This window comes from Schistocerca cancellata, chromosome 6 (genome assembly GCF_023864275.1).
Source record: "Schistocerca cancellata isolate TAMUIC-IGC-003103 chromosome 6, iqSchCanc2.1, whole genome shotgun sequence".
In the NCBI taxonomy this organism is placed as follows: Eukaryota; Metazoa; Arthropoda; class Insecta; order Orthoptera; family Acrididae; genus Schistocerca; species Schistocerca cancellata.
In genome coordinates this window covers 365,321,112-365,347,529 of record NC_064631.1, presented here as the reverse complement: position 1 = coordinate 365,347,529, position 26,418 = coordinate 365,321,112, and the positions used below count along the sequence as shown (strand labels likewise).

Sequence of the window (26,418 nt, the reverse complement as noted above, 5' to 3'; positions counted from 1 at the left end):
TCTATTCTGTTCTTGTCTAAACTATTTATCATCCATGTTTCACTTCCATACATGGCTACACACAGAAACGACTTCCTGACACTTACATCTATACTTGATGTTAATAAGTTTCTCTTCTTCAGAAACGCTTTCCTTGCCATTGCCGGTCCTCCCTACTTCGACCATCATCAATTATTTTGTTCCCCAAATAGCAAAACTTATTTACTACTTTAAGTGTATCATTTCCTAATCTAATTCCCGCAGCATCACCCAATTTAATTCCACTACATTCCATTATCCTCATTTTGCTTTTGTTGATGTTCATCTTATATCGTCCTTTCAAGACACTGTCCATTCCGTTCAACTGCTCTTCCAGGTCCTTTGCTGTCTCTGACAGAATTACGATGTCATTGGCGAACCTCAAAGTTTTTATTTCTTCTCCATGGATTTTAATGCCTACTCCGAACTTTTCTTTTGTTTCCTTTACTGCTTGCTCAATATATAGATTGAATAACATCGGGGAGAGGCTACAACTGTGTCTCACTTCCTTCTTAACCACTGCTTCCCTTTCATGTCCCTCGACTCTTATAACTGCCATCTGGTTTCTGTACGAATTGTAAATAGCCTTTTGCTCCCTATATTTTACCCCTGCCACCTTCAGAATTTGAAAGAGACTATTCCAGTCAACATTATCAAAAGCTTTCTCTAAGTCTACAAATGCTAGAAACGTAGGTTTGCCTTTCCTTAATCTATTTTCCAAGATAAGTCGTAGGGTCAGTCCCTTATAGGACTCTTATTTAGATGAGAAGCACTATAAGAATTTTAAAAATCAAATAAAAACAGTCTCAATTGCATTTTCAGAGTTTTATTCATGAGCAACCTGTTTCGGCCCTTTCCTCAGAGCACCCCCAAGCTCTTACCTGCCATTGTGCTCTATAAGTGACATCCTTACTTCTATGGATATAGCCCTGTCTACCATTTCCAGCAGCCACAATTGCGGGGAAAAGCCTGAGGATGGTCTGAGGAAAGGGCTGAACCTGGTGCTCACGAATAAAAATCTGAAAACTCAATCAAGACTATTTTTATTTGATTTTTGGCATTTTATACCTACTACTGCTTTGCTCCAATTGCAGAATGCTTTCTAAAACCATAAAAATTACTGACTTGGTCTCTGAGAGAGTGCTGAGAGAAGTTTCACTGAAAATCTAGGGGGTCAACAGACAACACACTCATGCAAGGTGATGAGGATGTGGTGGTGCCATGTAGTGTCATGGGGTTTATGGAGGACAAAGAAGACAGCTATGAGATGCTGACACCGGGTAAAGGCCATTCTGAGTAGGTGATCACTTGTAGGCCGACCCACGTGAAATCCACACTATGAATTATGAATTACACAAGAGGCCATCCATGCTGAGGGTCTAGCAGAGTCACTGGATTACCATATGCTCAACCTATTTACATAGGACACTGGTAAGACAGAATGGTCTGTAGCTATCTGCGTCTTGTGGGGTGTTTGCTGGTTACAAAACTTGGATAATCATACTTTCTCTCCACTCGAGTGGGAACTTGCCCTCAAATCAGATTCAGTTAAAAATAATAAAGATGTGGGTCCTGCATTTTATAGGTAGATAGTCTAACATTTGACTTGTATCCAGTCAGGGCACAGAGCTGTATTTTGGGAGATTGTTTGTGTGCCGAGATGTGTTATAGAGTTCGAAAGATTCTGTATTGAAATACTGGATGGCACTATCTGTTCGTCTTGTATGGAAACAGAAGGCAGGAGGGGGATAGTTTACAAATGACAATGCTTGAGCGAAGTGCATCACGACATTGACAGTGGTGACGGTAGTGCCAGCTTTCACTGTGTCATCCTTATGGAAGCCTAGGATATCAGTCAATTTACAAACAGGGTGGGTCAAAAAGGACTTTGCAACTTTGGAATGATACAGAAATGTACTGAGATACCTTACTGAACTGGTAGATGTATCATTTTGTAGCAAACAATGTCATGTTTCACATGAAAGTGTCAAGTGTTATTTTCACTCAATGTGACTAGCGTTTGTGTTGCAACAAACCTAACATCATTAATCAATTTCTTCCAACACTCGCAGCAAATCATGTGTAACTTGTGCAATGGCAGCTTAGATTCGATTTTTCAGGTCGCTAAATCATTTGGTAGGGAAGGAACACACACATGATCTTCAATGAAAGCCCACAGAAAGAAATCCACTGGTGTCAAGTCTGGGAAGTGAGGTAACCATGAAATTGGCCCTTCATGTCCAATCCACTGACCTGGGAAGCGATTATCAAGGATAATCTTGAACTTCCGTGAGGAAATGAGCTAGTGCACCATCTTGCTGGTAGTAAACCAGCCTATCTCGGTCATCTTCACTGGTCTGTGGAATTAAAATGTTTTCAAGCGTATCCAGACAGACAATATCAGTGACAGTTTTTTTGCATGAAGAAGAAAGGGCCATACACTTTCAATTTCCTAAGGGCAACAGCAGGCCTGCTTGGGGATTTTTTAGCATATTCAGTGCAAAACTTACACCGAACATCAGTTGCAGAGTTCGTTTCATGAAACCAAAACACACAGTGAGCATACTCCGCACCAGTGAAAATAGACATTTTAACTGCACTGGCAGTGGAATGAGGTACTGATGCACTACATGACTCAAACTTAGGTTGTTTGCTACAAAATGATTCTGTAAGTTACCTCAATAAATTTCTATATCATTCCAAAGAAAGCCCTTTTTGACTCACCCTGTACTGCTGAAGTGCATTTAATGACCTCAGTGACATCCTCTGTCCACCAAAGGACTGGCTTCCAGCAGAGAGATCTTGAGGAAAGTGATATCACCAGGGGAAGCATATCAAGCATTAAGGAAGTGTTAAATGTGTACCAGTCAGCATTCTTATGAACACAACGTGGGGGATGAGAGGTGTGTGTGTGGGGGGGGGGGGGGGGGGGGGGGGGGCAATGTCCAATATTGATATGGCTAGGATAAAATGATCAGGTAGTGATCACTTCCATAGAGATCATCATGATCCTTCCACTGAGTAACAGGATAAACAGATCATAAAGTTGAAGGCTGCAAAACATCCATGTGCTGTACTAAAATGAATGGAGAGCTGTTTTTTAGTATAAGAGGTCAAGATTTAAAACCAACTGAACTAATGAGTTCTCACAGTTAGTGGTCTTAGTGCTGCCCCATATAAGGTTATGGGCTTCAAAACTGCCCAGTACAAGAAAAGATAGGAGTAGCCAAATCAAAGATCTCACAGCACGTCATCCCTTTCTCCCTGGGGCACAGATGGGGCCAACAGACATTACATAGGTAATTCTATTCTTCTTCTTCTTCTTCTTCTTCTTCTTTTCAGGCACACTGCCACTGCTTCCATCATGGCATTAAGTGATATTCGGTCACTAGAGGACCAGTGTACATGCCCCACTAGAGCCTCTTTCAGGGCCAGTTCTGTTCTTATAATAGGCTTGTCAATTACATAAAATGGGTGAATATGTCATAAGAAATCAGGTTTCCTCAAGAGCTATGCAAACCACTGGTTAAAGCAAGGGCAAGTGTTTGTCAGCAATGTCGCAACAGTGATCATTACAATTCCATTGGATTACGTCTGCACGTGAGTCTAATGACAGCAAGTAAAAAATACAACTGTTTATCACAATTCGGTTTGGGTTGGCACTAGGTGTTGGTTGTCACCTGATTGCATGATTTCGACAGCAGAGGAAGAGACTTAAAAGGAACCTGGGGCTACTGGATCTGTATTGAAATTTGGTTTCTTCTTTTTTCCTCCTTGTGGGATTTGGATTCAGTAGGAGGAGTATCAGTATCTGAGTCTCGTACAGATGAGGAATGGGTTGTTCTGCGATCTGATGTCCGCACCTCTTGAAGCTGCTGGTAGTTATTAGGGGACTGGGTTGTGGTTGGATAGTAGGTCCAGGAGAGAGCAACCCTCTGCTAGGAGATTTCAGTCATTTATTACATGAGAGGAGGAGAATGAGGTACCCAGCACAGATGCAGATGTAAGAGAGAGGGGAAGCTGGGGAGTTCTCTCCATCATATGAATGTATGAACTAAGATGGCTGACAGGGCCCAGTGGCAAGGAAGGAGGGATAGGGTATGTCTGTCTTTGATGGAAGGGTTACTTTTTGGGGAGTAACTTGCTGTCATCTGGTTTCCTGATACATTAAATGATCAAAGATCTTGAACTCTTGGATAGTATATTCTCTTCTTGAAACATGGTGCCTTGGTGATCAGTGTGTGTGTGTGTGTGTGTGTGTGTGTGTGTGTGTGTGTGTATGGGGGGGGGGGGGGGGGGGGGAGTGATCCTCACCATAACTGATGCAATAAGATGGTGGTACAGAGGGTGGGCGGGGCCACCCTGTGTAGTAGTCATCTGCGATCTCCGTAGATAGGTTCATTTGCACACCTAAATGACACATGGCCAAATTTCATACATTTGAAGCACTTCATGGTGGGTGGTACATAAGGTTTTTCATAACCCCAACAGACCGTAACACTGGTAGTGAGCCACTCTTAATGTCCAAGATAAGTGCTCCAATGTCTACTTTGTTATTTATAAGCCTTCATTGGACCTGAAGGATAAAACTGACTTGATACCATTTCAAATCTGCATATAATTCTTCATTTGTTTGAGGTATAATGTTCGTGTGGAAGATTATACTTTCGAATGTATTTAGATTCCTGTGAGAGGTAGTTGTGACTCAGCATCTGCTGAATTTGCTGCAGCTTAATGATGTCCATGACTGAGCATTACAGGTCTGTTTCGCATTTTGTTTATTGAGATGAAGTCACTATACATATCTTCCGTTTCGTCCACAAATAATAATGGTTAGGTATTTAAGGATTCATTGTCAGTCCTCATACAGACTTGGAATTTGAGGCGCACATCTCTTTCCTCCTTGACAGGTCAGCTTTCATCTTGATTCGTACCTAATGAGGGAAATTTATTGAGGTTATATCCTCCCATATTAAAGTGAGTTAATCACCCTGGTAAGACTGCTGGGACCATAAGATCACCTGTATGGTTCAACTTAATTCTCTTCAGTCAATTGGTCTGCCATGATGCCACCTACTCCAACCAAAGGTTCTTCAAAGTGAGCCATCCCACCTAAACATAGGCCACCAGGCACCAAGACTGTTGCCTGTAGTCTGCAGTTCGTAAATGAGATAGATGCAACTCCTCAGCATTCATAAGGAGGAAATGTAGCAGGTACCAGCAGCATGTTCTATGCACAGTCAAGGGCTACCAACCACCATATAGATACCTGCAACTCCTCATAAGGTCTGTCATTAGACAGGATATTGGACAAGCTTCCCCAAATGGGAAAAATTTTGAACATGGAGATCAAACCATGTAATCAGGGCAATTTGTAAATAAACGAAAAGGTGAGTAGGATTTAACAGAAAAATTAAACTGAGTAACTGAATTGAGAGACCAGAGGAATGGCTGTGAGTCGACATCAAATAGGGTATCCGTTGAAGGTTTAGTCAAATGGAAAGAAATAGCCACAGAATAGGACTGCAGCATACGAAGAGAAAAATACCGCAATTGCAAAGAACCCCAAGCTTGCGGCACACATGCAAAAAAGTGATGAGCAACCTGGGGATATTATACAGAAATGAAATGATTGTATGGCATTGTCAACCGGGAGGTCCTATCCGGGGAAGGTATCATGTAAATGCTTCAAATGTCACTATTACAATACCACCAATAACAAATACCCCAAATCACTATTTTTTGATCCTAAGCAAAATTGCTCAGATTTGGTGGCTGTAGGACAGCAGGTCTTTACAAGCAGCAGACCAGAACTATCATCAACATATGCAGTACTGAAACAGCATTCAGGAAGTGCAGCTAACTACTTTCAGTTGCTCGTGATTCACAGTAACCTGTTCGAAAGAGGTTCCAAACCAGACACATCTGGCTGGGAACCATCAGAAATAGGTTGATAATTTTCGTGAACTGGTCACAACTGTTTAACTTGCACATGTGCATAACTGCTATTTAATATCATGATTTGCAGCTCTTTATTGAGTTGTTCAACTCATACCTTGTGTGGAGTTCTTCAGCTAAAGCAATTCTACATTTTTTATTTATCTTTGAATTTCATTTTATCATTGTAATTATAGAAGGTTCTTTCATTTTCTTATTGTAATTATAGGAGGTTCTTTCATATTGTTCTTGGGATATTCAAGCAATGAAAAAATCTGCTTTTGAGTGAAGCTATATTTACACTGCTGACAGCCATACCTGCATGAACTTATAAGAAATATAGCAATTGGTACTTTGCATTTGGCAGTTTTACTGCCTATATATCAAGCTTTTGCTACACAAATTAAACCAACTTTTTCTAATTTTTTTATTAATAAATATCTGAAATTTCAAGGTCTAGTACCTTACATTAATTCCAGTGCATGCGGTAATCACTGAATCCTATCATTATTATGTTGACAAACTGCCTATTGGCTTCTGTCTCGGGTTCTTCAGTCGACGTTCATCTAATGATTTTTCTGACATTTCGCCAGCAAGAGTGGCTGGCATTGTCAAAGCTTCACCCTCCATTGCCGGTGGTGAACTGGAGCCGAGCTCACGGCCGCAGACTTTATGTATCTGGCGCGCCAACGTCCGAGGGCTTCTCCGCGGTCATTTCCGGTGCGGTTCTCCTCTTGCTACCTGCGACGGTCGTTCGCTGCAGTACGGGAAGCCAGGACCCGTTTACCTTAAGGCTTTCCTCTTTCTTGTTGAAACTGTTCGCATGTTTTTGTATTTCTACAGCTTCTCTGAACAAGTGAGTGTGATAGTGCTTCTCTACAGCCAGAACTTCCGTGTCGGCGAATTTACTTTTGTGGTGTGGAGCCATGGTGAAGTACAGCTCGGTGACTTCCTAAGACACTTGAACAGCCTCCATGCCAACATAACATTTACGATGGAAGTAGAAAAGGACAAGAAACTGCCATTTCTAGATGTGCTGGTCACAAGGGAAGGCGAAAACCTGGGACACAGCGTGTATCGAAAACCGACACACACGGACCGATACCTTCACAAACTGTCAAACCACCACCCGAGCCAGAAAAGAGGCATGATTAGTACGCTCGTAATGAGAGCAGGACGAATAAGTGAGCCACAACACCTCAAACGGGAAATGCAACACCTGGAAACTGTTCTGAGGAGCAATGGGTACTCCACAAAGTACATTAGAAGTGTAACAGAGCCAAACACTCGGCGAAGTAAGGAACCAGAAAAAGAAATGTCGGGTACGGCCTTTCTGCCATACATTCCCAGAGTGACGGACAGAATCGGCAAACATGGCGTAAAGACGATTTTCAAACCGACAAGGAAGATCAAAGAGTGTCTTAGATCGGCGAAGGAGAAAAGAGACCCACTTGCAATGTCGGGAATATACCGTATACCATGCACATGCGGAAAAGTTTATGTCGGAATGACTGGACGATCAATTAACACCAGGAACAAAGAGCATAAGCGACATTGCAGGTTGGGGAAGGTGGAGAAATCGGCCGTGGCAGAGCCCGCACTGAATGAGACCGACCACGTAATAAAATTCACCGACACGGAAGTTCTGGCTGTAGAGAAGCACTATCACACGCACTTGTTCAGAGAAGCTGTAGAAATACAAAAACACACGAACAGTTTCAACAAGAAAGAGGAAAGCCTTAAGGTAAACGGATCCTGGCTTCCCGTACTGCAGCGAACGACCGTCGCAGGTAGCAAGAGGAGAACCGCACCGGAAATGACTGCGGTGAAGCCCTCGGACGTTGGCGCGCCAGGTGCATATAGTCTGCGGCCGCGAGCTCGGCTCCAGTTCACCACCGGCAATGGAGGGTGAAGCTTTGACAATGCCAGCCACTTGTGCTGGCGAAACATCAGAAAAATCATTAGATGAACGTCAGCCGAAGAACCCAAGACAGAAGCCAATAGGCAGTTTGTCAACAAGTGGCCACGAAAGCCTTAACAATTTTGTATTATTATGTTGCTCGCTTTCACTGGCTGGGTTGTTCCAGAGAAAGGATCTTAAGTTTAGCACTTTTTGGTGTAGATCCTACTGAATTTCCCTAAGCAGACAATGTAGCACAATGTATTTATTTCTCTGAGGAAAAAGGCTTGTTAATGAGCACTAATAATTTATTCTTTTAGTTTTCGTGCAAACTGTAAGTTGTAAGCAGGTTTATGTTATGGTAAAATCAGTACTACTGACAACAGGTACACTGTGTACATGATGTTTTAGGTAGCATCTACACTGCTGTGACAGAAGTCACGGGATATTTCATATTATTGTCTCGGACCTCCTTTTTGCTGGCATGGTGCACCAACTCTACATAGCATGGACTTTGCAAGTTGTTGGAAGTCCACTGCAGAAATACTGAGCTATGCTGCCTCTGTAGCTGCCCATATTGTGAAAGTGTTCCCAGTACAGTATTTAGTGCACAAAATGACCTCTTGACTACGTCCTATAAATGTTCAATGGGATTAATGTCAGGTGATCTGGGTGGCCAAATCATTCACTCAAACTGATGAGAATGTTCTTCAAGCCAATCGCAAACAACTGTGGGCCCAGGTCATGGCACATCATCATTCACAAAAATTCAATCTTTGTTTGGAAACATGCAGTCCATGAATGGCAGCAAACGGTCTCCAAGTAGGCAAACAAAGCCATTTCCAATGATCAGTCAGTATCGAGCATTCCCCTCATTACTCAATATCACCCAGGACTGGAACAACTGTATTACATTCTCCGCCAGGGTTCCAACTGCCTCTCACTGTGCCCTGGAATGAGGAATGTCATACCTACTATCTTTCCCACCCTTTCCACAGTGGTATTCCACTGCCCACTGAACTTACATAATATTCTTGTCCATCCCTACACAACCCCTGCTTCCAACCCCTTGCCTCATGGTTCTTTTCCCTGTAACACACCAAGATGCAAGACCTTTCCCATACATTCTCCCACCACCAGTCCAGTCACAAGCATCACTCATTCCATCAAAGGCACGGCTATCTGTGAAACCACTCATATAACCTACCAGCTAAGCTGCAACCACTGTGCAGCATTCTACATGGGCATCACAGTCACCAAGCCGTCTGTCCACATGAATGGCCACTAGCAAACTGTGGCCACAAAACACCTGGACCACCCAGTTGCTGGGCATGGTACCCAACACAATGTTCTTCACAACCTGTGCCATCTGGATCCTTTCCACCAACACCATCTTTTCTGAATTCCACAGGTGGGAACTCTCCCTACAATATACCCTATGTTCCTGTAACCCTCCTGGCCTCAAAACATCATTAGTCATTGTCCTTTACTCAACTATCCCCTTCCCTGTTCTCATTCCCAGCAGTAAACAGCCCTCTATTCCACCAATGCACCCATAGTTGTTCTACTTCTCTCCTTTTCTGCTGCCCCCCCCTCCCCCTGCCCTCTACCTAACCTGGTGAGACAAGGCATGGGAGATCTGTTTTTGTACATAGCCTGCAGGGTAATTAGGTCTGTGAAGGTCTCAACGAGACTCTTGGTGTTTTTCGGGAGCGACTGCTTGTCAGTACGGATACAACAGCTATAGGTGGCTAGGCAGTATGGAAGAGACTTCTTGTATGGAATGGGTGGCAGCTTTCAAACTGTTGGTATTGCTGGTAGTTGATAGTTTTAATATGGACAGAGATACTGAATGTGGCCATCTTTGAGACAGGAGTCAACATCTAGGAAAGTGGCTTGTTGGGTTAGGAGGACCAGATGAAGTGAATGGGAGAGATGAAGTTCAGTTTGTAGAGGAATGTGGATGCTGTGTCCTCACCCTCAATCCAGATTACAAAGACGTCATCAATGAATGTGAACCAAGTGAGGGGTTCGGTATTCTGGATGTTTAGAATGGATTTTTCTAGATGGCCCATGAATAGGTTGGCATAGGATGGTGTTACGCAGGTGCCCATAGCTGTAACCCAAATTTGTTTGTAAGTGATGCCTTCAAAAGAGAAGTCACTGTGGATGAGGATATAGTTGGTCATGGTGACTAGAAAGGAGGTCGTAGGTTTGGAATCCATCGAGCGTTGGGAAACGCACTGTTCAATAGTGGCAAGGCCATGGGCATTAGGGATGTAGTTGTAAAGGGAGGCAGCATCAATAGTGAGGAGCAGGGCATCATGTGGTAAAGAAACAGGAACTGTGGAGAGTCATTGGAGGAAATTGTCAGTATCTTTTATAAAGGAGGGCAGGTTGGGGGTAATAGGCTTAAGGTGTTGGTCTGCAAGTTTGGAGATTCTCACAATAACCGGCCGCATTGGGGCATCCGGGGTGATTAGGTTTATGGAATTTAGGAAGCACGTAGAAGGTAATAGTGTACAGAGCGATAGGGATGGGGAGAGAGATGGACTCCGGGAGAGGTTCTGGGATGGGCCTTCCCACCACAACCTCCTCCTTAACCCCAACACCTACTTTGCTTCTCCATTCATGCGCTGCTGCTTGCAGTCCGGCTTTAGCAGCCAGAGGCTGCAGTCATGTGTGTATAAGTTGCCTTTGCATGAGTGTGTGTGTATTTGTTGTCTAGTCTGATGAAGCCTGTTTGGCCGAAAGCTTTGTCTGACAGTCTTTTTGGGTCGCCTATCTGTGACTCAACATTTCCGCTGTATCTTTTTTATAATGTTGTCATTATTCCGTCCTGGATTTTCCAATGTTTGAAATACAAAGAAAACCATTTTAAACACATTAGTTTTCCAACAAACTTAATTAGCACATATTACAAGATCTAGAGGAAAATACAATGGAAATTTAGTACAACAAATTTCGTAACAAAAGTAATCAATAACAATTTGTCCATTTTATTTGGACTGTTGAGCTTCGTGGCCGTGGATAATGATATTTTACTATAAAAATACAGCAACCAGCCACTCTTTTAATGCGTTTTATTTATTTATTTATTTTGGCATAAATAAAATGCATTAAAAGAGTGGCTGGTTGCTGTATTTTCATAGTAAAAAAAAGTAATCAAAGTTTGAAAAGATAACATATCTGATAACATGTAACAGAAGGTGAGGATGGAAGAGCTGCTCAGTCATTGTAACACTTGCCGTAAACATCCGAAACCCGTCCAAAATTTCCTACCATGTGGTAAGTGTCTGTACCCGACAGCTTTCCAGCAGGTCTAGATTCACTGAGAACTGACGTTTTCTCACAAATCTCACACTGAAAATCTCTTAAACAAACTAGCATAATGAATTTGTTGAAGAAGAGATAACTTTCATACAACATTCAGAACTTCATTTCATCTGTTATAAACCGCATTTAGCCACAAAATTAAATAATTAAATTAAATGTAAATATCAAACAACAATATTTTATTATCAAACATAGCATTCTATGTTGACTATCATTTTTTCCTATCAAATAAACACTTGTCATTCAATTTTAAGAGTGTTTATTAAAATTGTTTTCGAAGCTATTTTCAAGGAGTTTACATTTTAAAGTAAAAAATTAACAGTTCTCGGCACTGCAATGTGCCTCCCAACAGTAAAGCTGTATATGTTTCTTCTGTACTTGGGAAAAAGGTTTCAATGTGTAAGATAAAATGACTGCACTCCTTTTCGATTCAAGAAGCACAATGCAGTTTTGAGTTGATTTTTCCATCACCTGGGTACTTATTACAATAATTCTTCTGCAAGTAAGCAAACACATTTCATGCATGATACGCTCAAAGATTAATAGTCTTGAATAAACTATGCAAATGAAGCTTTATTTCCTGTAACTATCATATGATGCCTAATTTTCATTTCCCAAAAGAGTTTTTTCCATATCTCATTTTTTTAAAAAAAGGTTATATCACTGCGCAACATTTCATACACTTTGAAATATTACGCAGATATCACAGTGTTTATAGCACTATTCACCACACTGCCATAGCTGCGAAATTTATCGCATGAAAGATACTCCACACAGTTGTGGTATTACGGATGGTCTTCACACATTATCACAGTAAACTGCCATATCTAACTGTATTAGTAAACTATTAAAATGAGAGAATACACACACACACACACACACACACACACACACACACACACACAAATACAAATACAAATACAAATACAAACGCGCGCGCGCGGCGAGAAAGAGAGCAAGGGTTATTTTATTGCATTAGAGTCTACACAAAACTTGCTAAAAGAAATATGTTTTAATTAACTTAATGCTAAGCAATATCAGCCCAACATTAACTGCTGTAAAAGAAATAACACATTTCATCACCTTTTATCATTTTGAAGTGCAACTGATAGACGACATATTTTTGGGTGCCCAGCTAGGTTGGTAACCCTCTTTTACACATAAGAAAAAGAATTGTGAAATTATTTGCCTAAATGAAAGAAATAAAACAGATTAAAGAAAAAATTGGCATGACTCTGAATGATGATTGAAATCATGCTCAGCAAATGAGACTGAGCAGTTTACATAATGCACCACACAAATGCCCTCTAGTAGTCCATAAATTCTAGGATTCTAAGTTAAATACTAATTTTTAAATTCTCATTCAGTACCTCATTTGCTGTAAATGATTTCAAACATCTTTCAAAGATGCTTCAAACGTTTCTCTAACCTATTTTATTCCTTACTTTTAGACAACTCATTTAATAAAACATTTGACTGTTGTTTTTCCTTTTCTTAAAAATAATTCCAGTTTAATTCAGAAAGAATGAAATATAAAATATTTGAATATAAATCATTATTTTAATATTATTAACAGTATGTAGACCAAGATAAAGTTAGAGGTTTCAATGTATGCAGCGATTTGACATGTTTTTGACGCTTCGTTTACACAGCAGCAGTTGCTCATGAAATATTTCAATGATCGCTCAAACTGGTAATGAAGTTTTTCTCAAGTACCCTGATTACTTTCAAGCATTTGAATCTTTCTTTGCAAAACTATACCTCACACTAGTCAATTTGATACTCTATTTTTCCATTTCCCTCTCTCTGTTTGGCTATGGAAAGTCAAACAAAAATCCACTGTGTAATTTATAGGCAGTCTTGTTTTCACTCCACACAAACATCGGACCAGAAAAAAATAAAATCATTAACATGGCTGGACACTCAAAAACAAAGAGCCAAATTCGACCTTAGTCAGTAGTAAATGGGAAAATTACATCCATTACAAACAAATCTGCTTTATATGTGGAATTTACCCTGATAAATAAGTCAACAACAAGGGTTAAAAGTAATTTTTGACAGTATTTGCATCAGTCTAGGTTTCGTGGAAGTATGAGGGATGTTTGAAAAGTCCATGCAAAGTCCGAGAGATGGCACCACCGGTGCATGTCGAGGTCATATTTAGTTAGTAGCATCTTTGGAAAGAATGCACACCAAGTTTCAGCCATATTGGTCCATTTCTTTTTGTTTGGCACTTGTGTGAATCAAGGAAGTCAAGAGGCTGTCAAAAAATAGACGAAGAAGAATTTCATGTGGTGATTAAAATAGACGATGAAGAATTTCATGTAGTGATTAAACATTTCTTTATGAAAGGCAAAATGCGTCAGGAGACAAAAGAGAAGCTTGACAAACATTACGGTGACTCTGCACCTTCGGGGACTGATGACCTCAGTAGTTAAGTCCCATAGTGCTCAGAGCCATTTTTTCTGCACCTTCGATTAGAACAGTTTATAAGAGGTTTCAAAATTTTCAAAGTGGCCATATGGGCACAAATGATGCTGAACGTTCTGGACGTCCTGTGGAGGTTACGACTCCAGAAATCACTGCTAAAATTCATGATATGGTGATGGATGACAGAAGAGTTAAAATGCGTCAGATTGGTAGTGCTGTGGGCATCTCGAATGAATGGGTACATAATATTTTGCATAAACATTTGAATGTGAGAAAGCTATCCGCAAGATGGTTCCGCGATTGCTCACACTTGACCAAAAACGGAGTCGTCTGAAGTGTTGCAAGGATGGTTTGCAGCTGTTCAGGAAGAATCCGCAGGACTTTAAGCGTCATTTCGCCACTGTGGATGAAACATGGATACATTACTATTTTCCTAAGACCAAACGACAATCTAAACAATGGGTTACCAAGGGAGAATCTGCACCAAAAAAGGCGAAGACCAGTCCTTCGGCCAGATAGGTTACGGCGACTGTCTTTTGGGATTCGCAAGGGATAATCCTCATCAACTATCTGGAAAAGGGTAAAACTGTTACAGGAGCATATTATTCATCATAATTGGACCACTTGAAACCCGAGCTACAAGAAAAACACCGGCAATTGGACCGCAAAAAAGTCCTTTTCTGTCATGACAGTGCACCAGCACACACCTCAGCAATTGTGATCACAAAATTAATGGAAACAGGATTCCAACTCGTTTCACATCCCCCCTATTCTTCAGACTTGGCTCCCTCGGACTACTATTTGTTCCCCAATTTGAAGAAATGGCTGGTGGGACACAAATTTTATTCAAACGAGGAGGTGATTGCACCAACTAATAGCTATTCTGCACACTTAGACAATTCCTATTATTTGGAAGGGATCAACAAATTAGAACAGTGTTGGACGAAGTGTATAAGTCTAAAAGGAGACTATGTTGGAAAATAAAAAAGGTTTACCCAAACACGTAAGTAGTTCTTATTTTTGCACGGACTTTTCAAATGCCCCCCCCCCCCACCTAAACTAAGTTATCAAAACCTACAGCTTCATTTTATTTAGAAAGCTTTCTAATATATGAACATATTGGTAATCAGAAAAAAAACATCTAAGAAGCAATACAATGCATAAATCAATGTAACATTGAAGTCTAGCATTATACCACACTGGTTGCCATTGTATAAAGCAAAACTTCCTTTCATTTTGTTTCTATTAGTACACAGTTTTGGGTGTGAAGACATTTTCAAATTTATACATAAGCACAACCCATTAGAACAGTCATGCTTTGGTTAGCTTCAAAATTGTGTAGAAAAGGAAGCAAAATAAAGAGAAGTTTACAGCATCCAACAGGCAGGCAGAATTTGTTATGGCTGTTGAATCTGTTGAAACTAAAATTTTACTGAAGTCTTACCTTAATTTTCATGTATTTTGAACCCATATATTCTATTGCCTTTATGCGAACATCTGCTGATGGGTGATTTATCTTTTCAAACAGTGCTGTATTTCCTTGCCTTAATGCTGCATCAGGCATAAAATGAAGCAACTCCTTGCACTTGTCAGATGTATTGGAGTTTGTCATCAGTTTACAAACAGCAGCATCAAATTTGCTTGGATACTGCTTTTCGATCCTACTCAGCAGACTTGAATATATTTCCAAGATATTTTTATCCACACTATCTGAATCATTATTTACTTCACTTTTATAAAAAGTATCAATAAAAGATCTGGAAGAAAAAGAAACAAATTTTTACACCCAAAAATTAACAGGTGAACCAATAATAATGGAGGTATTCTGAAACCCAATACGAACTCCCATAATTGGCTGACAGTACTTAGCGATGTATGAACAAAAAACCTTTTCTCCTTCTGGAAGTTCCACTTCATTACAAACTAAACAAAATTTTATATTTAACTCTACCTGTTTTTGTGCTATTATTTCCTTTAGTCTTTACTCTTATTTGACACTCTTATAATTTTTCACAACACACAGAAACAAACAAACAGTAATGTTTACTTAAAGGTGAAAATTCGTAAGCACGAATACGTATACATACTGAAATTTCAAGATGTTAACCACAAATCAACCAGCAATTTATTAATGTGTGGCAAATTTACACGAAAAAGCTAACAGAGAGAGCAGGGAATGGTGGGGGGATATGCAAAAAATGTAGGGGGTAAGGAAGTACTATAAGAAGCTAAAAGAAACATTAATTATGGTAACAATACTGTAAGCACTCTCAAGCCATTAAGATGTTTGGTATCTTCCACAAAACAATGCTGATGAATGTTTTCTACTTGTTATTATCTTCCAAATAACAGGAAAGGGACTAAGAAGAAAACCTACCCCCCCCCCCTCCCCCTCTTCTGGCAGTCTTGATGCGGTCCATCACAAATTCCTCTCCTGTGCCAACCTCTTCATCTCAGAGTAATACGTGCAACTTACATCTTCAATTATTTGCTTGATGTATTACAATCTCTGTCTTCCTTCACAGTTTTTAGCCTCTACCGCTCCATCTATCTTTTCCCAGATGTCTTAACGAGTGTCCTATCATCTTGTCCCGTCTCCTTATCAGTGTTTTCCACATATTCCTTTCCTCTCCTATTCTGCACAGAACCTCCTCATTCCTTACCTTATCAGTCCACCAAATGTTCAACATCCGCCTGTAGCACCACATCTCAAATGCTTCAATTCTTTTCTGTTCCAGTATTCCACAGTACATGTTTCACTACTATACAATGCTGTGCTCCAAATGTACATTCTCAGAAATTTCTTCCACAAATTAAGGGCCATGTTTGGTACTAGTACACTTCTCTTGGCCAGGAATGCCCTTTTTGCCATTGTTAGTCTGCTTTTGATGTCCTTCTTGCTCCATCTTCCATTGGTTATTTTGCTGCCTTAACTTCATCAAGTTTGTGAGCAAAAATACTGATATTACGTTTCTCGCTGTTCTTATTTCTATTACTTCTCATTACTTTCAGCTTTCTTCAATTTACTCTCAATTCATATTCTGTACTCATTAGACTGTTCATTCCTTTCAGCAGGTCCTATAATTCTTCTTCATTTTTGCTGAGGATAGCAATGTCATCAGCAAATCTTATCATTGATATCCTTTCACCTCAAATTTTAATTCCACTCTTGAAGCTTTCTTTTATTTCCATCTTTGCTTCTTCGATGTATAGATTGAAAATTAGAGGCAAAAGACTGCATCCCTGTCTTACTACCTTTTTAATTCGAGCACTTTGTGCTTCGCCTTCCACCCTTATTATTTGCCTTTGGCTCTTGTACATGTTGTATATTATCCATCTCTCCCTGTAGCTTACCCCTCTTTTTCTCAGAATTTCAAACATCTTGCACCATTTGATATCGTCAAAAGCTTTTTCCAGGTCACCAAATCCTATGAACAGGTCTTGATTTTTCTTTAGTCTTGTTTCCATTATCAACTGCAATGACAGAACTGCCTCACTGGTGCGTGCCTTTACCTTTCCTAGAGCCAATCTGATTGTCATCTAACACATTCTCAATTTTCTTTTCCATTCTTCTATATGTTATACTTTTCACAACATGGAAGTGCAAGTTGTTAAGTTGATTGTGCGATAATTCTCTCACTTGTCAGCTCTTGCAGTCTTCGGAACTGTGCGGATGATATTTTTTGCTGGAAGTCAGATAGTATATCGCCAGACTCATACATTCAGCACACCAACGTGAACAGCCATTTTGTTGCACTTCCCCCAACAATTTTAGAAATTGTGATGGTATCCCTTCTGCCTTATTTGATGTTAAGTCTTCGAAACTCTTTTAAATTCCAGATTCCAGTTCTAATACTTGGTCCCCCTATCTCCTCTGTATCAACTCGTCTCTTCTTTTATAACATCAGACAAGTATTCGCCCTCATAGAGGCCTTCAATGTACTCTTTCCAATTATCCACTCACTCAATTGCATTTAACAGTGGAATTCCGATTGCACTCTTAATGTTACCACCCTTGCTTTTAATTTCACAAAAGACTTTTTTGACTTTCTACATGCTGAGTCAGTGCTTTCGACACTCATTTCTTTTTCAATTGCTTCACGTTTCATACAGCCATTTCGCCTTAGCTTCCTGGCACTTCTTATTTATTTCATTCCTTAGTGACTTATATTTCTGAATTCCCCAGTCTCCCTGAACATTTTTGTCCCTCCTCCTCTCATCAATCAACCGCATTATTTCTTCTATTACGCATGGTTTCTTCGCACTTACCTCCTTTGCATCTATGTTTTTATTTCCAATGTCTGTGATTGTCCTTTATAGAAAAGTCCGTTCCTCTTCAATGAATTGCCTACTGAGCTATTTTTTACCGCAGTACCTATAGCTTTACAGAACTTCAGGCATATCTCTTCATTCCTTAGTACTTCCATATCCCACTTCTTTGCATATTGATTCTTCCTGAATAGTCTCAAACTACAGGCTACTCTTTATCACTACTACATTGTGATCCAATTCTACATCTGCTCCTGAGTACACTTTGCAGAAGAGTATCTGATTTTGGAATCTGTGCCTGACCATGATGTAATCTAAAGGAAATCTTCCCATTTCTCCCTGCCTTTTCCATACCACCTCCTCTTGTGATTTGTGAACAGAGTATTCATTATTACTAGATGAAATTTACTGTAGAATTCAATTAGTGTTTCTCCTCTCTCATTCCCAGTACCAAGCCCATATTCTCCCATAACCCTTTCTTCTGCTCCTTCCCTTACAAACACATTCCACTCCCAGGTGACTATTAGATTTTCATCTGTGTTTACGTATTGAATTAACCATTCAATATCCTCATGTACTTCCTCTATCTCTTCATCTTCAGTGCTGACATCGGCATCTATATCTGAACTATCATTGTCAGTGTTGATTTGCTGTTGATTCTAATGAGAACAACCCGATCACTGAACTGTTCAAAGTGACTCACACACTGCCCTACTTGCCTATTCCTAATGAATCGTATCCCCGTTATACTATTTTCTGTTGCTGTTGATATTACCCTATAGTCATCTAACCAGAAATCCTCGTCTTCTTTCCATTTCTCTTCACTGACCCCACTATATCTACAATGAGCCTTTGCATTTCCCTTTACAGGTTCCCTAGCTTCCCTACCACGTTCAAACTTCTGAATTTCCACATCCCAACTCGTTGAACATTATCCTTTTGTTGGTTGTTCACTCTTTTTCTTAGTCACCTTCCCCTTGGTAGTCTTCTCCCGGAGATCTGAATGGGGGATTATTCTGGAATCGTTTACCAATGGAGAGATCATCATGACACTTTTTCAATTATAGGCCACACGTCCTGTGCCTACACATTATGTGTATTTAATGCAGTGGTTTCCATTGCCTTCTGCATCCTCATACCACTGATCATTGCTGATTCTTCTGCCTTTAGGAGCAGTTTCCCACCCCAAGGACAAGAGAGTGACCTAAACCTCTGCCTGCTCCTCCGCCCTCTTTCATAAGGCCATTGGCAGAATGAGGGTGACTTCTTATGCTGGAAGCCTTCGGTCACCAATGCTGATGGTTTTTATTCAAAATTTAAGCTGTGGGACCAAGGAAATTTTGATTACTAATCAAAGATGCTTCCCATAGACCGTGGATGCAGAGAACTAGTTGAACAATTTTCTGCACAGTCATTGTATCAATGTGAGAAACACATACAAACTGCAGTTGTTAACTGCATATAAATACAACCAACTGGCTATACGGCATCCAGACTGGCTTGCTAAGCATACTTCCATGCTGCCGGCTTCATTTCAGCCAACGTTTTTATCAGGTAGAGAAGTCTTTTAAGCCATATTTGCAAGAGCTGTTGAGATGTGGAAGAAATCAATGATTGAGATACGTCCCTTGCTTTCTCTCTATTAAAAAGACAGAGGTCCCTTGTGAGTAAACTCTTGATTATCCATGAGCAGATTATCCATGGCCCATTTCTCCCATTTTATTTAATTTATTTACTTATTTATTAAGCTAGTGAAAATTTTTCTTTTATCGGGGAGTGGTCGCCAGTAATAATAACATCATGTTACATCACAGTGTAATAAACAATGTGTGTGTTGTGCTAATGAAACAGCGGAAACTGAAAATGATACAAAAACTTGAAGATGGCAGAATTGATATGTGGAATCTAGAAATGATTTATAATCGGTGATATTTGGAAAAACAAAGAAAAAATAATTCAATTTCCTAGCAGTTTTGATCCCTCTAAAGGTTTGTCAGAGCGGAAGGCTCTGAAATTATCTATACCACAGAACTGCATACAGCCATACTGGAATGGTGTCAGCAGAAAAGAGCAGAGGGCACAGACGTATCTGGCCCAATATATACCAAATAGGACCAGTTTCTCTTCAAATCCTTGGGTATTGAAGGAGATTTTATTGCATCTTCCAGCTGGCAAACGAAATTTAAACACTGTCATGGTATCTGCAAGATTACCATCCAAGGAGAAACATTAAGTTCAGATAATAAGGGTGGTTTTGAATTTTGTAATGATTTCCAAGAGTTTATTGCACAAGAAAATTTGGAACTGGAGCAAATATACAAGGAAGACAAGGCTGTTTTGGAAGTGTTCACCAGCAAAGACTTCAGATTCTGAGACAGTCTGTAGTGCGCCTGGTTATAAATGAAGTAAGGAAAGGAAAACTGTGATGTGCTTTGCTGTGCTAACAGTATGAGATCACATAAAGTTAAGCTTCGTATAATACATAAAGCTAAAAAACCATGCTGTTTCAAAGGAAAAGAAATGCCCAATTTAACTGTCCACTATTTTCACTAGAAAGGGACCTGGATGGACGGCACAGTATTTCAAACATGGATCCATAATTGCTTTATGCCACATGTGCAAGAACATTTAACATTGAAGGGTCTATGTGCAAGGGCTGTATTGTTACTGGACACTGCAACATCGCACCCGAATGAAGTTGTTCTGAAATCGGATGACGGGATGACATTTATAAAATATTTACCTTAATTCAGCCAATGGATCAGGGAGTCATTGGTGCCATAAAGAAAATTCTAGAGCCAATCTGTTACACAAACTTATTAATGGGGGCAGCAATCTTCAAATGTTTTTGAAACAATTAACTGTGCTAGGCACAATTTTTGAAGTGTTAAAGGCATAACATAATGTAAAACAATCAACCATAGCCAACTCATGGAGAAACATTAACCCTAAAATTGGTTAAATCAGTGATTCCAATGACAACTAAGACTGCTCATTAGACATTAACAGCTGTGTTGAAAAGTATTCCATGGTTCAAAACTGTTGACAAAGAAAATATTTATGAATGGTTTGATGTGGACCACACAGAGCCAGGTCATGAGATGTTGAGTGACAGCACTAACGTTCAACGAGTACAAGGGAAATCCAAAGAGGGTGAATAACAGTAACAAAGATGACAACATTCCTCTAATTTAAGAAACAGTAATCAGTCATGCATCAGCACTTCAACAGGCCAAAGGATTACTGGACTACCAGGAACAGCAAAAAGATGTTCAACTTTCTGAAAAGTTGGTGCTGTGTAAAATTTGTAGTGCGATATGTAAAAGACAAGCTACCTCACTGAGACAGAAATCAATTCAAGACTATTTTGTTATTATGTGAAATTGATTTGCACTCTATTCTTTGGGAGTACTGTATCCTCACATGTAATATGACGAATAAAGTAGAATTTATTACAAACATTAGTTAAGTGACTTTAATTAAGACATTGTATTTAATTTTTGTTTTTTAACAATTCTAATACATTAACGTGTACTTTAATTACTGGTTATCCGCAGTTTTCAAGTCCACAATTACCGCAGATAATTGAGAGTATACTGTACATCTATAGGTCAACATAACTGGTAGAGCTCCACAAATTGGTAAGCAGACTGCAATCATCTTGGAGAAAATTGTGTGTAATGATCTCCAGCTGTCTAGGATCCACAAGGTGATGTGGCAGGTATAATGAACACACTCTTCCATTCAATGAAAAATATATTCTGATAAACACTGCTTGTAATTCAATACAGGTAGGATAACAAAGGAGAGATAGTTGCTATTAGCAATTATGTGCAGCATTTGGTTGACCATTCCCGTACTGTTGTGGAATGTTTATTTCCTTCTGGAATCTCTTACACACTGCTGTGAACTGATGTTACTTACTCCCACCCGACCTCATGTTGAGTGGGTCCAGATTCCAATCTACATATAAACCCGCCATGTCTAATGTCTTCCAAAGATCTTTGTTGTGGCATTCCTGCATTCTGATGACCGGAATACTGCACGCTGAACACACTTGACAGACATTTTAAACCACTGCTCCCAGTAACTCTACCATACCGACTGTTTTAGACAAACTAAGTGCCCATATACTGGAATGGGACAGACACCACCTGCTTCCGATTTGTCCCACCATAGTTAGTCTGCTCTGTATCACTCCAACAGATTATTATTATTATTATTATTAAAATCACACTAACTGGCCTGATTACACATTTGCACGTCATGCAGCATTATAATCTTATATATAACTTGTGGAATATATGTAATAGTCTCCTTTAGACTTATAGCAAACAATGGAAGCTACATTGTTTTAAAAACATTCTTTGCCCCATGCTACGACATTCTCTTGGTTATTTAATTCTCCTAAAATAATAGAAACAAGTCTTTCCTCCTCATCCCACCAGTAAGTCTCCTATGACCCATGGTTCTGGATGACTTTGCTGAACTCCTAAACCTCACCAGTCGTTTTCCTTCATCCCTCTTCCTTAACCTTCAAGCTCCAAAAGATTGCTAACTGTAATACCTTTTTAAACATGCAATCTCCTGCCACCACTTGGTGAATAGATTTTCTTATCTACACAATTACTTCTATTTTCAAAAATTGATTATTTTGGTTGATATACCAACCAGTCTTTCCTTCACAATGAGTAATTTCCATAGCTATTTACATAAACCGGAGGAGAGCAGTATGGTGTCCCCAGTTCAAGTGCAGGCAGTTCACTGTTTTCACAACTTGCTTTACCTTTAAACGGAACAATAAGCGTATCTAAACATAATTTTGTAAGGCTATAAACATGACTGTAACAAGCAGATTTACATTCTTGGTTCTGCTCTTGCTGTCATGTTAGTTCACTAATATTTGTGATGTATTTCAATCTAGAAGGCTTATGTGTAGCCCTACAACTGCCATTCCAACAAATGAAACTCCATGTCATAAAACATTATAATTATTATACAGGAGAGCACAACTACGGTGCAAATTTATTATTTACTTTCATGTGGCAAATTGTGTCGAGAGACAACACGTATAACCTTGGAAGGAAAGTGAATGCATTAACTTCGCAAGAGGCAACATATTGCGTAGGAACAATATTGATGTCCTGTGCACTGCCACTATACTGGAGAGGCTGGCTATCCCATGACTAAACACCAGATTAGGACAATGACTGTACAGACTTTGGAAGACAAATGTATATTGTATTGTCTTTACTATTCAAGCTGCTAGTCAGAACTGTCAATTCACATTCACACTCTGAGCTCCTTAGGAATGTTCTTTAATGTGCTATGAATGGTGAAGAAAACTGTAAATAGTGTTGGAGAATTCCGTTCCGTATCAATGTCTTCCAGCATATAAGGCATAATCAAGTGAAGAAGTCCGATGTTGCTGTATTGCTTTACCTATGGTTTAAAAAGTAACTAAAGAAAAGCAGAACAATATTTAAAAATCATTGCTTGCAACAAATCTGCACTTCAAAATCCCAAAGGTACACTTCATTCCTGCATGCTAGTGCCATGGCTCAGAGTTATTTTTTGCTGGAACATACAGGGCTATTACAAATGATTGAAGCAATTTCATAAATTCACTGTAGCTTGATTCATTGACATATGGTCACGACACACTACAGATACGTAGAAAAACTCATAAAGTTTTGTTCGGCTGAAGCCGCACTTCAGGTTTCTGCCGCCAGAGCGCTCGAGAGCGCAGTGAGACAAAATGGCGACAGGAGCCGAGAAAGCGTATGTCGTGCTTGAAATGCACTCACATGAGTTAGTCATAACAGTGCAACGACACTTCAGGACGAAGTTCAACAAAGATCCACCAACTGCTAACTCCATTCGGCGATGGTGTGCGCAGTTTGAAGCTTCTGGATGCCTCTGTAAGGGGAAATCAACGGGTCGGCCTGCAGTGAGCGAAGAAACGGTTGAATGCGTGCGGGCAAGTTTCACGCCTAGCCTGCGGAAGTCGACGAATAAAGCAAACAGGGAGCTAAACGTACCACAACCGACGGTTTGGAAAATCTTACGGAAAAGGCCTTACCGTTTACAATTGCTACAAGCCCTGACACCCGATGACAAAGTCAAACGCTTTGAATTTTCGGCAAGGTTGCAACAGCTTATGGAGGAGGATGCGTTCAGTGCGAAACTTGTTTTCAGTGATGAAGCAACATTTTTTCTTAATGGTGAAGTGAACAGACACAATGTGCGTATCTGGGCGGTAGAGAATCCTCACGCACTCGTGCAGCAAATTCGCAATTCACCAAAATTTAACGTGTTTTGTGCAATCTCACGGTTTAAAGTTTACGGCCCCTTTTTCTTCTGCGAAAAAAACCTTACGGGACACGTGTATGTGGACATGCTGGAAAATTGGCTCATGCCACAACTGGCCACCAACAGCACCGACTTCATCTTTCAACAGGATGGTGCTCCACCACACTTCCATCACGATGTTCGACATTTCCTAAACAGGAGATTGGAAAACCGATGGATTGGTCGTGGCGGAGATCATGATCAGCAATTCCTGTCATGGCCTCCACGCTCTCCCGACTTAACCCCATGCGATTTCTTTCTGTGGGGTTATGTGAAAGATTCAGTGTTTAAACCTCCTCTACCAAGGAACGTGCCAGAACTGCGAGCTCGCATCAACGATGCTTTCGAACTCATTGATGGGGACATGCTGCGCCGAGTGTGGGAGGAACTTTATTATTGGCTTGATGTCTGCCGAATCACTAAAGGGGCACATATCGAACATTTGTGAATGCCTAAAAAAACTTTTTGAGTCTTTGTATGTGTGTGCAAAGCATTGTGAAAATATCTCAAATAATAAAGTTATTGTAGAGCTGTGAAATCGCTTCAATCATTTGCAATAACCCTGTAATCAGAAAATTAAATTAGAGATGTAATGGGATGATGCCTGTTTCCAGAAGACGCTCAGAGATTACACAGCAACTACTCATACCAGCAGCAGTGGTGCAATAAGCCTGCAACTACATGACCTCACTGGCTTGCAGTGATGTGACTCATTCAGCATCACGACTTGATGTGATGTTCAACAAAGTTTGGTGAGCTGTATTTACACCCAAAAAAAATTTTTTTTAGGTTTTTGTTTAGCAATGTGCACTCAGTAGAAATGGGATTATATACATATAATTTTTTTAGTGCCAATTTTCTGATGAATTGTTGGCAACTGTTGAGAATTCGGGAAGAGTAGGTCATGTTTCTTCATTATTTGAACTGTATGCCTAATATTGACAAGAAACATGGAAGAGAATTTCAATAAATTATTGAAAAGCTGGTGCAGATTTTGCAGAAAATGAGATACGATTAATGACATGATAGAGCAAACCAATCTTGAGTTAAAAACACGACGTGTTTAAGAAGGCTCTTGCTGTGACCACCAAAGAATGAAAAAGCAAGATTACATACATTTAATGCTAATTTAAATGCTGCAGGGCTTACATGCTAAAATAGATCATAAGATCCGTAAGATAAACTTCAGGTTGAAATATCAACAATATAATAGAGTGTATACATGGACAGGAGCAAAAAAAGTTCCCAGATTTCCCAGATAAAAGAACAGTCTTTTCTGGCTGAAAATGCACTTTTTTCAGGGTCTTCAGGGTCAAAATACACTATTTTTCCACGTTAAGTGACACTACACTTTCACTCATAACTGTAAAATGATAAATCATTTGAATAGTAAAGCTTTTAAACACCAGCATAGAACTTCCCAACACTCCCAGCAAATACAAGGTCATTAATGTGCGACAAAATGTACACTACCTATTTTGGTATCACGCAAATATGAATAAGTGTTTACCAAATACAACCCTGTAGTTTCCAAACACAGAACACCAAAATGTAAGAAGTGCAATTCCCATGCTATGATACGGAAACAGAGAACATAGTAGTGCTCCGAGTGGCCTGGTAGTGAACTTCAAATTCTGGAAAACATGGCACTCAGCACTCAGAATATGAATGCGAATGTGCATATGTATTCTTGCTTTGCAAAATACAACTATCAGATGATATTTTTCATCAAGAAAAGCTAAGCTTTTACATGTAGCACCAGTCATTAAATTTTTTTTTGCTGGTTTTTCGAAGCATGTGGTTAGTTATAATCCAAAGAGCAAAGCATAAATTGCAGCAGCTGAATATTCCTGACAAGCATGATTGTAAATTTCACTGCTGTGCACTGCACATTTCGTGTGTTACCTGGCTGAATACATATTCTGTCAAACATTTTGACATTTCCATAGAAAATCAGATTACGTGTGAAATTGCTCAAGAACTCACCTTGCACTTTTTTTTGTCGGTTAATTGTACTTTATGCCATCATTACCGCATAATTTGTAATCTATGAAACAACTAAAATAAATATGAAAAAATAACCTTGAAGATTGGACTTTTTTAGCATTTGTTACGCTTTAAGAAACATCAAACATGAATGTGCCAGTAAAATTTTAAATGACGGACCTGAAATTTTT

At 39.7% G+C, this 26,418-nt stretch overlaps 1 protein-coding gene across 1 annotated transcript in view; it reads right to left on the bottom strand.

Annotated features, from left to right (window-relative positions):
- LOC126191010 (HEAT repeat-containing protein 1) overlaps positions 1-26,418 on the bottom strand; it is a 283,709-nt gene that overhangs the window by 192,386 nt on the left and 64,905 nt on the right. The window contains exon 5 of the mRNA XM_049931695.1: positions 15,066-15,378. Within this exon, the coding sequence (XP_049787652.1) occupies positions 15,066-15,378 (313 nt within the window). The remainder of the gene's footprint in view (positions 1-15,065; positions 15,379-26,418) is intronic.